Source organism: Mobula birostris, chromosome 24 (assembly GCF_030028105.1).
Source record: "Mobula birostris isolate sMobBir1 chromosome 24, sMobBir1.hap1, whole genome shotgun sequence".
In the NCBI taxonomy this organism is placed as follows: Eukaryota; Metazoa; Chordata; class Chondrichthyes; order Myliobatiformes; family Myliobatidae; genus Mobula; species Mobula birostris.
In genome coordinates, this window is record NC_092393.1 from 13,228,898 (window position 1) to 13,243,193 (window position 14,296).

Here is a 14,296-nt window from a genome sequence, read left to right on the forward strand (position 1 = left end):
GTATTCAAGAATCTACAAATCATATGAAATAATCACTGATGCGTTACTGTGTGCCAACAAATTATTTCCAGATGTGATGAGACTCATTTATTCCACCTCGCCCACAAATCCCTCTCCGTCCTATCCCCAAATAGGGCCATATGCTATTTCAGGAATGATGAATTACCCAATTCATGCAACAGAAGTATTTTGTACTAGACATGTGAAGCATACTGTGGTAGTCCAGGTATTGGGCTGTGGAGTTCACATGCCACTGCTGCATGCTTTTACAAAGCTCTTAGGCAACCTATCCCACTTGACTACCTCTACAGCCCTCATCACTTCTCCACGCCCCCTGTTGGCATTTTGACTGACAGTTGTTGCATCTGTTCCCTCCTCTAGCTGGCTTTGCACCACACACATCTGTCCTTGTTCAGCACCTCATTTTCAGATCTTGATGGATGTTCTTCCCATTCATTTTCCTTGTTCTAATGTTTTTAATCCTTTCATGTCAACTTGCAGGTTACTATTCTGCCAATCATTCTGACTTGGGAACTTTAGGATTAGAAGCAATCTAATTTGTCTTGAGAAAGAAATGTTCTATCGTTTATCTACATTATGACCGATTGTGAAAGGGTAAACAAGGAAATCATTGGCCCACATTTAGTTTGGTGAAGTTCAAAGACCAACCTCGTTCCTCTTATCTCATTCAGTTGATAAAAAATGTACTTCTTCAACTTACCTTCAAGTAGGATTCAGTACAGTGAGCCTATACTCTGTTTATAAGAGAGAGCAATATTTTCATTGAACAGCAAAATTCTTAGAGTGATGCTCATGTTGAAGCTCTCTTGAGAAGATGCTTCCTCTGGGCGCAGGGTCCGGAATGAGGGGAGATAGCCTAGGGATAAAAATTTGGCCATTTAAAACTGAAACAAGAAGAAATGTACTCTCAGAGGTTTATGAGTCATTATAAATCTTCTGTGGCGTGGGTTGAGGGGTGCGGTTCTAGACCTTCAGTTGTTGAATATCTTCAACTTTAAGACTAACGTACCTTTGAGATCTAAGAGAAGCAACAGCAGGTTGGAAGGTGAAGCAGTATTCAACATGACTTTACTGATGGAGGAGCAGGCTCCTCATGGACCTTGACTTTCTCATCCATCTTAAGTTCCTACAGAAATGTTTGATAGAACCAGCCTGACTTGTCCAATTCAAACATTACACTCAATCTCATATACTTTTCACAAAGGCCATCAGAAACAGGTTGGTATTGAAACTAGAACTACCAGCCATTAGTCCTGCCAAAGCTGGCATTGGACCACTTTTAGAGCAATAATTCTTGTTTATACTAGTGTAGGCTCATCAAATGAGTAAGGCCTATTAGAGAGATACACCTGTTTATAAGTTTACCCCATGCCCTCCTTCTCTTCAAGTCACAACCTCTGTTGTCACCTTTTGAATTAAAGGAACCCATATGATCCCAAAGCAGATATCCTTGATAGGCCACCATGAGAAGTGAACTATCCAGTTTAATTCAATTGAAATCTGCTTGCAAGCTGTTTGTTTTAAAATGAAATAACTTCATTTCCCAAATTATGAGTGCTTGCAGACTCACCTCAGACTTACACAAACAATTTGAAGTGTGTAGGTGTTCCGATTTTTGTTCTAAGAGTTTTAAAAGAAAGACAGGATAGACAAAGACTTTATTCTATTACAAACACAAATGTAAACATCAGCCAGTTGGTATCATTGCACTTTGCACTGAATGGTCGTTCGTTTCTCCTTCCCATCTGGGTAGAGTCCAGAACAACTGGACATAACATTGAAATTGGAGCTATGCAATTCTGTGGTAACATCAGAAAACCATTCACATAATGGGTAGTCAAAATCCAGAACTCTTTCTCATTAAGGTATTAACGATGAGGTAGGAGAGAAAATGTCTAAACAGGAATTGATTTACAGAATCAAAGTCAAAGCTGAGTTTATTGTCATATGCAATGAAAAACTTACTTGTAGCCACATCACAAGCATCATGTAAGCAGCATTCAAAGTAAAACATAAATTAAACATAAATTATGCACATTTTACAAATAAACATGATTAGAACAAAAAAAGGGGTCCAATTTAGTGCAAAGTGATCAAAGTGTCCGTAGTATTGTTACGATATGCACCCAACCATGCCAGTTTCTGGGGTTTAGACGATCTGACTCTCCAGAATATCGATAGCCGCCCCCTTTAAGGACTCAGGCCCATTCCACTAATTGACAGCTATGTTTTGTTGCCAAGATTTTAATATTTAAAGAGCAACTGAACTGAAGTTCCGTGCTCAACCATCAGCTCAACTTGGATTCTCGTCTAGCATCTAGTTTAGAACCCTTTCCTCGTTTCAGTCTCGAATCATGTCTTGATTGTAGTCTCGGATACTCTAGCGCTTGGGTCCTAACCATCCCTGCTTAGGTCTCTTGTCACAGGTATAGAGATATGAATTTTTCTGGTTCTTTCAGGAACTGAATGGATGAAGAGAAGTAACTGCTCCTGAACCTGGTGGTGTTGTACTTCCAGCTTCTGTAACTCCTACCCCCTGGTTTTTGTGAACAGATGCCATGGCATAGGCAGTGGAGATCTTTGATGGTAGATGTTGCCTTTTTGAGGCAGCACCTCCAGTAGGTACCACAGGTGAAGTGAGGTGTAACTGTGACGTATTGAGCAGAGTCCACTACTGGTCCACAGAGTCCATACAAGACAGGTAGATGAACTGAAGACATTGAGCTGGATCTATTTTATTATATATTCCCACTAATAAATTTTGGCGGTAGTGTTTTTCTCCCTTTTACTTGCTGAGCCCCAGAGTTTAATGATTATTGTGGTTGGCAAGGATCTGCTGAGGGCATATCTCATCAGTGTGCACTGCAAACCATCTTTGTCATGCACACAGATGACAGATCTCTTGAAGAAGCACCAGCAAACCGTGTACTTCAATCAGCAACTAGTTAATCTGACTGTGTTGCTGAGTGGAAAACAGAACGTTTCAAAATACCTATAGTATGCCACTTTCTGGTCTGCTACAGGTTTCTGGTAGTTTTGTTCAGTGTTTCAGGATCATTAGCATCTGCTGGATTTTGGCAGTTATGTCTGACCACTTTTTCTCTTTGACACACTTAATCATTCTACTGTCATACATCACATTAGCAGGCTGGTGGGAGTTTCGCAGGACCACTAAATTTTACCATCTAAATCCATGTAGATACTTACTATAACCAACTTTAACCTTGCAGGTCAATTAGCATCTATGGATTAAGCAATAGACAATAGGTGCAGGAGTAGGCCATTCAGCCCTTTGAGCCAGCACCACCATTCGCTGTAATCATGGCTGATCATCCACAATCAGTACCCTTTTCCTGCCTTCTCCCTATATCCCTTGACTCCGCTATCTTTAAGAGCTCTATCTAACTCTTTCTTGAAAGAATCCAGAGAATTGGCCTCCACTGCCTTCTGAGGCAGAGCATTCCACAGAACTGCAACTCTCTGTGTGAAAAAGTTTTTCCTCAACTCTGTTCTAAATGGCCTACCCCTTATTCTTAAACTGTGGCCTCTGGTTCTGGACTCCCCCAACACTGGGAACATGTTTCCTGCCTCTAGCGTGTCCAATCCCTTAATAATCTTGTATGTTTCAATCAGATCCCCTCTCATCCTTCTAAATTCCAGTGTATACAAGCCCAATCACTCTAATCTTTCAACATATGACAATCCCGCCATTCCGGGAATTAACCTCGTGAACCTCTGCTGCACTCCCTCAATAGCTATTAAAGTTTTCATTCCTGTACCCCTTAAGCTGAACTTGTTGAGCATTTCCAGCATTTTCTGGTTTTCTGTCTCTGATTTGCAGCATCCACTGTTTTTCCCTGATGTTCAATCTTTACCAGATCCTCATCTCTGGCTCACACATTTTTTGGTGGAATAGGTGTCAAAGAGGGTGAATCATGATGTCAGATTCAGAGTTGCACAGAACTGCAAGAAGTCGTCCAAAGATTATTATTTTAGGAACTGCTACATCCATGAATTAAACAGCTAAGGAAAAGTTGTACATAAAGACTAACCATATCCAGCATTTGTCTTTACCAGAAAACACTGATCAGGCAGTAACTTTGGAAGTGCATGTTTCAAAATATAAAGCAATGTTCAAACAAATATTAACAGTTATGAGTATACAAATTCCTGATATGGCTGATGACAGAATATCTGTAGCCCTATTCCATAGTAATGTAGTTAATGTTTTTGTACATTTTCTGTTATTTCCGTTCGGATATACAAGTTTTGATAAACAAATCACCTAACATCTAAGATGGTTAAACATCTGCTAATGAGCAATAGTCTTGATTCAATTGCCGTTAAAGTGAAGAATAAGTTGTGATGGTAAATCTGGTTTTATTTCATATTATTTGACTGAGTGGCATTTCTTTTGTTTTCTCAGGTTATAACCCTTGAGGGTTGGGTTGATATCATGTATTTTGTTATGGATGCTCACTCCTTTTATAATTTCATCTACTTCATCCTATTGATCATAGTAAGTATTCAATACTCTGGTGATGTGGGCATCATTGGTGGCTGATATGTACTGCCTTTCCTTTAAAGAAATTCATTGGCTCAGAGTTATACAGCAGGAATACAGACTCTTCAGCCCATAGGGTGCCATTCCATCCAATCTGCCTATCTAAGCTAATCTCATTTGCCTATCTTTGGCCCATATCCCTCAAAACATGTTCTATCCATGAACCTATCCAAATTTCTTTTAAACATTATAATAGTGCCCTCCTCTACCACCTCCCCTGGCACATACCTGCCACCCTCTGTGTGAAAAGCCCGTCTCTTGTATACCCTTGAAAAATTTCCTCCCTCACCTGAAACCTATGCCATCTAGTTTTAGAATCACGAATCTTGGGAAAAAGTTAGGTTCCTCATAATTTTGTAAATTACCATAAGGTCACTTCTGAACCATCATCTCAACAGGAAAATATTCCCAGTTTATCTAGTCTCTCCCTATAACTGAAGCCTCTTGACAGAGGCACCATTCTTGTGAATCTTTTTCTGCACTCTTTCCAACTTAATCACATCCTTCCTATAGCATGGAAGCAGAACTCCACACAATATTCTAACCAGTGATTTGTACAACTGCAACGACAACCCACCTCTTATACTCAATGACTAGGCTGATAAATGTAAACATACCATACACCAGTCTATCAGCCGATGTAGCCACTTTCATGACGCCATCTATGAACTTGTACCTCAAGGTCCTGCCATTCACTGTGAATGCCCTTGCCTGGTTTAACTTCTCAAAATATGACTATGTACTTGTCTGAGTTAAATTCCGTCAGCCATTCCCTCACCCACTTTCTCTGTTCATCTAGATCTGATTATAGCCTTAGAAAACCTTCTGTATTGTCCAGTATAGCACCAAATTTGATGTCTTCTGCAACTTACTATCCATGCCACGTACACTTGCTTCCAAATCATTCATATACTGCATATAACAATGAAAGATCCAGCACCGGTCCTTGCAGAACTTCACTGGCTACAAATGCTCCTATCTGAAAAGCAACGTTCCACTTCCACCCACTGCCTCCTACCACAAAGACAATTTCGTAACCAATTTGCTATCTCACCCTAGATCTCCATTATTCTAACCATTTGGACCAGTCTACCATGCAGTATCTTGTCAAGGGCCTTGTTATAGTCCATGCAGGCAACCTCCACCCTCACTGCTCTCATTAATCCCCTTGGTCATATCCAGAAAAATTTATTAGAGCAATCTGCCATGAACAAAATTATGAACAAAGGTCTCTAATCAGTCCTTGCCTTTCCAAATGTAAATAAATCCTGTCCCTTAAAATGATGTCAGTAATTTCCCTGCCACTAATGTAAGGATCACCAGCCAGTTCTTGCAGACATTCTTCAATTTGCTTGTAACATTGGCCATTCCCCAGTTTTCCAGAACCTCAATCATAGAAAATGAGTTTGTGCAACTAAACAGCTTGCTGGGATTTTTCAGAGGGCAAAGTTATGTATTGGCACTGGATCGATCAGGTGCACATCTTCTCCTTCCCTTAAAACTGATGTCACCTTTTCAGCATTGGCTTTTTTTTATTTCCATACATTTTAACACTAAGTGTAAAATTGTTAACCGACTTATTTTCACTGGATTATCCAGTGAACACTACTGAACTGTTAATACTATAAAATACCTTCTATATTAAGATACCTGTTAACTAATGTATTCCTATTTTCCTGGAGAAAGATTGACAGGAGTCCATCACTAATCTTAGAAAAATGTCATTACCAAGGATAATTTCAACACAGCTCAAAGATGAGAATTTCATCTTCCAAATGAACAGTTAAATTTTTGAGACATGAACAAAGCCATGCTGACTATCAGTCCCTGCCTTTCCAAATGTAAATAAGTCCTGTCCCTCAAAATCCCTTCCAGTAATTTCTCCACTACAGATGTAAAGCTCACCATCTAGCTCTTGTAGACACTCTTCAACATGGGTGTAACACTGGCTCCAGTCATCCAGTATCTCAGTTAATCTTAACAATTTCAGACAACCTGTTTTTCCAGAATTTGGCATAGGGTCATAGAGTTGTAAAGCATGGAAACAGAGCTATCAGTCCATTATCCAGTCCATGATACCTACAGTATTCTAGTACGTTATCAAGAATGTATAAATTATACAACCTTGAGATTTGCTTGCTCACAGATAGCCCCAAAGCAAGAAACCCAAAAGAACTCAATTAAAGAAAAACTAGATTGAAAATGAAAATAGAAGCCCAGCACTCGATGTGCAAGAGAAAGAAAAAAATCATGCAAACAATTGAAGCGTACAACATCCCATTTACCTGCAATAGGTCCATAGCTTTGTGTCTTTACAAGTTGTAGTTCATACTGTCAACTCTCACTGTTTGTTTCATCTGATAAATTCAAATAATGTGTGTTTCTCCTGCATGCACCTTTTCCAAACTGACCTTGCGAAACCTTCTACCACCCTATTTCACCTTGTACCAACCTTTTTGTCATTCATTCACTTCCTCCTCATCAAATCACAAAGCTTCCCTTTTGTCTCTCCTCCCCTTTCTCTCGAACCTGCATCTTGAAACTTGTTTCAATTCCAACATAAATTTTAAAAAAGCAGTGGTTCCGATAAAAGATTATTGATCCAAAACCTATTTCTTTATTTACAGAACATTAACAATTCTGTTTTTATTTCATGAATCTGCAATACTTGCTTCATTAATGTCAAAGCAATCCCCATTATTTTACACTTTTATAACCATATAAACCATATAACCATATAACAATTACAGCATGGAAACAGGCCATCTTGGCCCTTCTAGTCCATGCCGAACTCTTACTCTCACCTAGTCCCACCGATCTGCACTCAGCCCATAACCCTCCATTCCCTTCCTGTCCATATAGCTGTCCAATTTAACTTTAAACGACAAGATCGAACCTGCCTCAACCACTTCTGCTGGAAGCTCGTTCCACACAGCTATCACGCTCTGAGTAAAGAAGTTCCCCCTCATATTACCCCTAAACTTTTGCCCTTTAACTCTCAACTCGTGTCCTCTTGTTTGAATCTCCCCCACTCTCAATGGAAAAAGCCTATCCACATCAATTCTATCTAGTCCCCCCTCAACCTTCTATGTTCCAAAGAATAAAGACCCAACTTGTTCAACCTTTCTCTGTAACTTAGGTGATGAAACACAGGTAATATTCTAGTAAATCTTCTCTGTACTCTCTCTATTTTGTTGGCATCTTTCCTATAATTCGGAGAACTGTACACAATTCTCCAAATTTGGCCTCACCAATGCCTTGTACAATTTCAACATTACATCCCAACTCCTATGCTCAATGCTCTGATTTATAAAGGCCAGCATACCAAAAGCTTTCTTCACCACCCTATCCACATGAGATTCCACCTTCAGGGAACTATGCACCATTATTCCTAGATCCCTCTGTTCTAAAGCATTCTTCAATGCCCTACCATTCACTATGTATGTCCTATTTTGATTAGTCCTACCAAAATGTAGCACCTCACATTTATCAGCATTAAACTCCATCTGCCATCTTTCAGACCACTCTTCTAACTGGCCTAAATCTCTCTGCAAGCTTTGAAAACCTACCTTCATTATCCACAACTCCACCTATCTTAGTACCATCTGCATACTTACTCATCTAATTTACCACCCCATCATCCAGATCATTAATGTATATGACAAACAACATTGGACACAGTACAGATTCCAGAGGCACACCACTAATCACCGACCTCCAATCTGACACACAGTTATCCACCACTACTCTCTGGCATCTCCCATCCAGCCGCTGCTGAATCCATTTTACTACTTCAATATTAATACCTAACGATTGAACATTCCTAACCAACCTTCCGTGTGGGACCTTGTCAAAGGCCTAACTGAAGCCCATATAGACAACATCCACCGCTTTACCCTCGTCAACATTTCTGGTAACCTCTTCAAAAAATTCAATAAGATTTGTCAAACATGACCTTCCCCGCACAAATCCATGTTGACTGTTCCTAATCAGACCTTGTCTATCCAGATAATTATATAGACCATCTCTAAGAATACTTTCCATCAATTTACCCACCACTGACGTCAAACTCACAGGCTGATAATTGCTAGGTTTACTCTTAGAACTCTTTTTAAACAATGGAACAACATAAGCAATACGCCAATCCTCCGGCAACATCCCCGTTTCTAATGACATTTGAAATATTTCTGTCAGAGGCCCTGCTATTTCCACACTAACTTCCCTCAAGATCCTAGGGAATATCCTGTCAGGACCCGGAGACTTATCTACTTTTATATTCCTTAAAAGCTCTAGTACTTCCTCTTCTTTAATCATCATACTTTCCATAACTTCCCTACTTTTTTCCCTTATCTTACACAATTCAATATCCTTCTCCTTAGTGAATACCGAAGAAAAGAAATTGTTCAGAATCTCCCCCATCTCTTTTGGCTCCACACATAGCTGTCCATTCTGATTCTCTATGGGACCAATTTTATCCCTCACTATCCTTTTGCTATTAATATAACGGTAGAAACCCTTGGGATTTATTTTCACCTTGCTTGCCAAAGCAACCTCGTATCTTCTTTTAGCTTTTCTAATTTCTTTCTTAAGATTCTTTTTACATTCTTTATATTCCACAAGCACCTCATTTACTCCATGCTGCCTATACTTATTGTAGATATCTCTCTTTTTCTGAACCAAGTTTCCAATATCCCTTGAAAACCACGGCTCTCTCAAACTTTTAACCTTTCCTTTCAACCTAACAGGAACATAAAGATTCTGAACCCTCAAAATTTCACCTTTAAATGACTTCCATTTCTCTATTACATTCTTCCCATAAAACAAATTGTCCCAATCCGCTCCTTCTAAATCCTTTCGCATCTCCTCAAAGTTAGCCTTTCTCCAATGAAAAATCTCAACCTTGGGTCCAGACCTATCCTTCTCCATAATTAAATTGAAACTAATAGCATTGTGATCACTGGACCTGAAGTGCTCCCTAATACAAACCTCTGTCACTTGATCTATATCATTCCCTAACAGGAGATCCAACACTGCCCCTTCTCTCATTGGTACCTCTATCTATTGCTGCAAAAAAACTATCCTGCACACATTTTACAAACTCTAAATCATCCAGCCCTTTTACAATATGGGCTTCCCAGTCTATGTGTGGAAAATTAAAATCTCCCACAATCACAGCCTTGTGCTTACTACAAATATCTGCTATCTCCTTACAAATTTGCTCCTCCAATTCTTGCTCCCCATTTGGTGGTCTATAATACACCCCCATAAGAGTTACTACACCTTGAAGTAATTAGATTTATTAAAGGAACTTACCTGGCCTTACCTCACCTGGAGTGACGCTCTTCCTCAGCCTCTGCTCGCCGAAGCCTCGGGAGCCAAAGCCTTCCTACTCTGTCTCCCGCTACAACATCGCCCGCTCCGTTAATCTGCTCTCTTTTAAATACTCCCGCTGCCTCACTGTCCGACTTATAAGCGCTTGCGCAGTCGTACCCCGTTCAACTGCCAAAGAAAGTTATGACTGATGCCAACTTTAAATGGTGGGAAAAAGCATGCCATACTCGACAAGACTTAAAGCAATCAACTGTCCTACATTTTTCTTCGTGTATTCTCACCCTGAGCAGATCTAAGTGTTTTTTTTTTAACGACTCTCAAGCCTCACCCTTCTATAGCCCACACAGTTTCAGCTCTGCAATTTTTAAATTACAACAGGAGAGATTTTTTCTCAAAACTTAGCAAACTGGAATGTTGAATATGAATGTTTCTTTTAACTATTTCTTTTCCTTTTTTTAATTTTTAGGTTGGGTCATTTTTTATGATCAATTTATGCTTAGTTGTCATAGCAACCCAGTTTTCTGAAACTAAGCAGCGTGAAAGTCAATTGATGAAGGAGCAACGAATTCGCTTCATGTCTAACGCAAGCACGCTGGCAAGTTTTTCTGAACCAGGGAGCTGCTACGATGAGCTCTTGAAGTATATTGGCCACGTGCTGAGGAAGGCCAAGCGTGAAGCTGTTCGTGTTTGCTATGTAGTGGTGGCCAGAAGAGGGGTGCATCCTGCCAACAGGAGCGGGCCACGCGCACAGCCCCGCAGACGGCGGAAACGGAAGCGGGCAGCCTCGGTCCATCATCTCATTCACCACCACCATCATCACCACCATTACCACGTGAGCAATGGAACAATGCGAGCACCACAGGCCAGCCCAGAAATCAGTGATGTGGAAACCAACTCTGCACACAATGGTGGTAACAGACTAATCGTGTTGCCCTCACCACTGTCAAGTTTGCACTCTCCCCCACCTCCTCCATCTCCCACCACTGCCACACCTAGCAATACCGAATCTGTCCATAGCATCTATCATGCCAACTGCCACATTGAGCCAATCCAATGTAAAGCTTCCCTCAGGCAAGGCATAGGCCTGATCCCCCCAGATGGACTCCAGAAGAATTCGGATATCAAAAGCTACCCAACCGTGCACCCTAGCTCCCCACATCAGGTGATCAACCTGAACACCAAAGGTGAGAAGACACTTAAAGATGCAACAATGAATCCCGACAGCACAAAGACAAATCTCAACATCCCAGCTGGACCATACCGGAAGATGCATCGACTACTGGAAACACAGAGTGCTGGTGAGTGAGCCAACTGAGAGTGAATGTCAGAGGATGGTGGAGATTGATTGAAGGCAGAGAGAGAGCACAAAGAGCAACAAAGAGGGGAAATGGGGAAGTTAGTCAACACTTTCTGTGTAGATGCTGGCTGACTAGATGAGCACTGACAACTTTCTCTGTCTTTTTTACTGAGATGAAGCTTATTTTTCCGTCACCTTCAGAATGATTGCCATCTCTCACTGATTTTGCTTTGCTGAGCTTTCACATCCTTTCAAGCTTGCTAGCTCCACTGCTAAATTCATTTGCCTTCAACATGTTAACAAGATCTCAAATATCCTTGCCCTTTGTTTTGGATTTTTGTTGAAATCGCTTTTATTTAGTCCCTCGAAAGTATTCTAAGTCATTTCACCAGTGTTGTTAGCTTGCATGTGCTACTCAGTGATGGTATGTGTTAGTATATACAATCCTGTATATCCAGTGTAAGTGTGATAATTCTGCTGTGCTTTGGAACTGACCTCAAATTGAAGTTGGTTCTGTAGGTCCCATAAAGACATCCGTTAGTCTTGCAAGACCATGGATCTGCACCTGGAAAGTCTTCACTGTCCAGGGCGTAGGCCTGGGGAAGGTTGTTTGGAAGACCAGCAGTTGCCTATGCTGCAAGTCTCCCCTCTCCACAACACCAACGTTGTCCAAGGGAAGGGCATTAGGACCCATACAGCTTGGCACTAGTGTCGTCGCAGAGCAAGGACACACATTCCCTCGGCTGGGGCTCGAACTCACGACCTTCAGGTCGCTAGTCCAATGCCTTAACTACTTGGCCACGTGCCCACACAGTAGGCCCTATACGTGGCATGATACTTAAAGGTCTGTGAAATTCAGGAGCTAGAAGGCTTGAATTCTTATGGAACTTATATAAGAATCAGCAGAGAAACAGGTCTTTCAGCCCAACTTGTCTATGCTGACCAAGTTGACTACCTGAGCTAACATGACTCTATTTGTTTGCAAGCAAATAGTCCAATTCACAGGCAATCATATTTGCAATTAATGTTCTTGTGATTGGCTCTCCCATTTGGGAACCAGGTAAACCTATTCACCATTTCTGACAATCTAAATTCTAAATTCTGTGAGGAAACCTAATGCTGATTGAATGTTGATAGATCAAATTGTTGATTGGCAACCTATCATTCTTCATCAGCATGCAAATAGAAATGTTGACCTGTACAATAGAATTCTAGAAATTTGGCACACATTTTATTGTCATTGCTCGGAAATGCCATGTGTCTGTTACTAATTCGCACCAGTCACATTGTCATTAATTTTGGGGTCACAATTGAATATGTATACTATAGAGAGAGCACAGAGGAGACTTACAAGGATGTTGCCTGGACTGGAGAGTATGCTTTAAGAGAATAGGTTGCGTGAACTTGGCCTTTTCTCCTTGGAGCGATGGAGGATAAGAAGTGACCGGATAGAGGTGTATAAGATGGTTAGAGGCATTGATCGTGTGGATAGCCAGAGGATTTTCCCCAAGGCTAAAATGGCTAACACGAGGGGGCATAGTTTTAAGTTGCTAGGAAGTAGGTACAAGGGGGGTGTCAGGGGTAAGTTTTTCCACACAGAGAGTGGTGGGTATGTGGAATGCACTGCCAGCAAAGGTGGTGGAGACAGATACAATGGGGTCTTTTAAGAGACTCTCAGATAGGTACATGGAACTTAGAAAAATAAAGGGCAACGTGGTAAGTAAATTCTAGGCAGTTTCTAGAGTAGGTTACATGGTCGGCACAAAATTGTAGGCCAAAAGGTCTGTAATGTGCTTTAAATTTCTATGTTCTAAGAGTATATTGTTGACTAATACTTGAATTGTGTGGTGAATGGCAATTTAAGCAGAGCTACGAATAATTGAATGAGTTGAATTTTGAGATTGTACAATCTGTAACTTGGTTTGGTGAGGAAATTGTCTGACTCCCTGCTGAGCAATGTACTGCTGATGCATTTATGTTGTGTGGAATGGCAGGGCTACTCACCACTTGTCCTTGTTCTTCCATTATGTTGGTCTGAAAATGAAGTTAAGAGCACTTTACATCAGAATGAGTGAAGACAATGGACACGTTATGAGAAGATTAGTGAAGGAGAGAATTTTACTGACAGTTATATACTCATGTTTTGTATGATACTTTCTTTCCACTTCTTAGTCAGCACTGTATTTATGGAATCAGAAATAAGGGACAGAAATGCGTGGGTTTTTTTTTACCCAAATTTTCAATTAACTTGTCAAGAGAAATGGAAATATCAGTTTGCTGACTGCAACTGTTAAATCAGGCACCAAAATTATATCAGAAACACACATTCGGTCTCCTAGATTTTTCACAGCAAAGGATTTAGACAAAATATCACCCACATAAACCTTGTTCTGTGTTCCTACATAATATTTACAGAAAGGAAATAAGCCATTTGGCACAACTGATCTAATCTGAATTTCTGCTCCAAATGAGTCTCCTCCCAATACTTATTTCATAATCTGCATCAATATACTGTATCCCTTTTCCCATGGAAAGATATGGACCCACTACAAACAAATGTCATCAGATAAGCATCACAATGTGCATGGTGGCCAAAGCGCCAGTTTCTGTGCCATATGATTCTACAACTAATGTACTGTATATCTAGAAGTGAATTAAATAGGTGTATACACACATCAATATGCTGCATTTAGAAAGTTTATTCAGGTATTCATTATTTTTTCTTAATTTATTCTAGCAAATAATGGGAAATATAGGCCAGTCTACTTGATGTCTCTTCTCAAGAATCGGTCCAATAATGTTTTTTGTATTATATCCTTCCTTGGATATGAAGATCAAAGCTGTACTATTACTAGGACCCAATATAATCAGAGAGATCTATTCTTGTAATAGGGACTAATGTATTATTTTCTTCCTGTATTACCTGCTATTATAGTATGTTGTCTTTCTGTGATTTATATATGATACCAGAGGCTCCCTGTGTCCCAATATTTCCAGTAACTCAGCATTTAAAAATCATTTGTTTACTATTAAGTAACTTTTCTCTAGGAATGTGTCCATCATGTACATTGTTGCCCATTTGC

The 14,296-nt window shown here is 40.3% G+C and overlaps 1 protein-coding gene across 2 annotated transcripts in view; it reads left to right on the top strand.

The window, feature by feature from the left end:
* The window catches only part of cacna1g (calcium channel, voltage-dependent, T type, alpha 1G subunit), a 360,201-nt gene that overhangs the window by 82,539 nt on the left and 263,366 nt on the right, over positions 1-14,296 (top strand). For both annotated transcript variants that reach the window (XM_072242528.1, XM_072242529.1), the window contains exons 6-7: positions 4,448-4,540; positions 10,383-11,214. In XM_072242528.1, the coding sequence (XP_072098629.1) occupies positions 4,448-4,540; positions 10,383-11,214 (925 nt within the window). The remainder of the gene's footprint in view (positions 1-4,447; positions 4,541-10,382; positions 11,215-14,296) is intronic.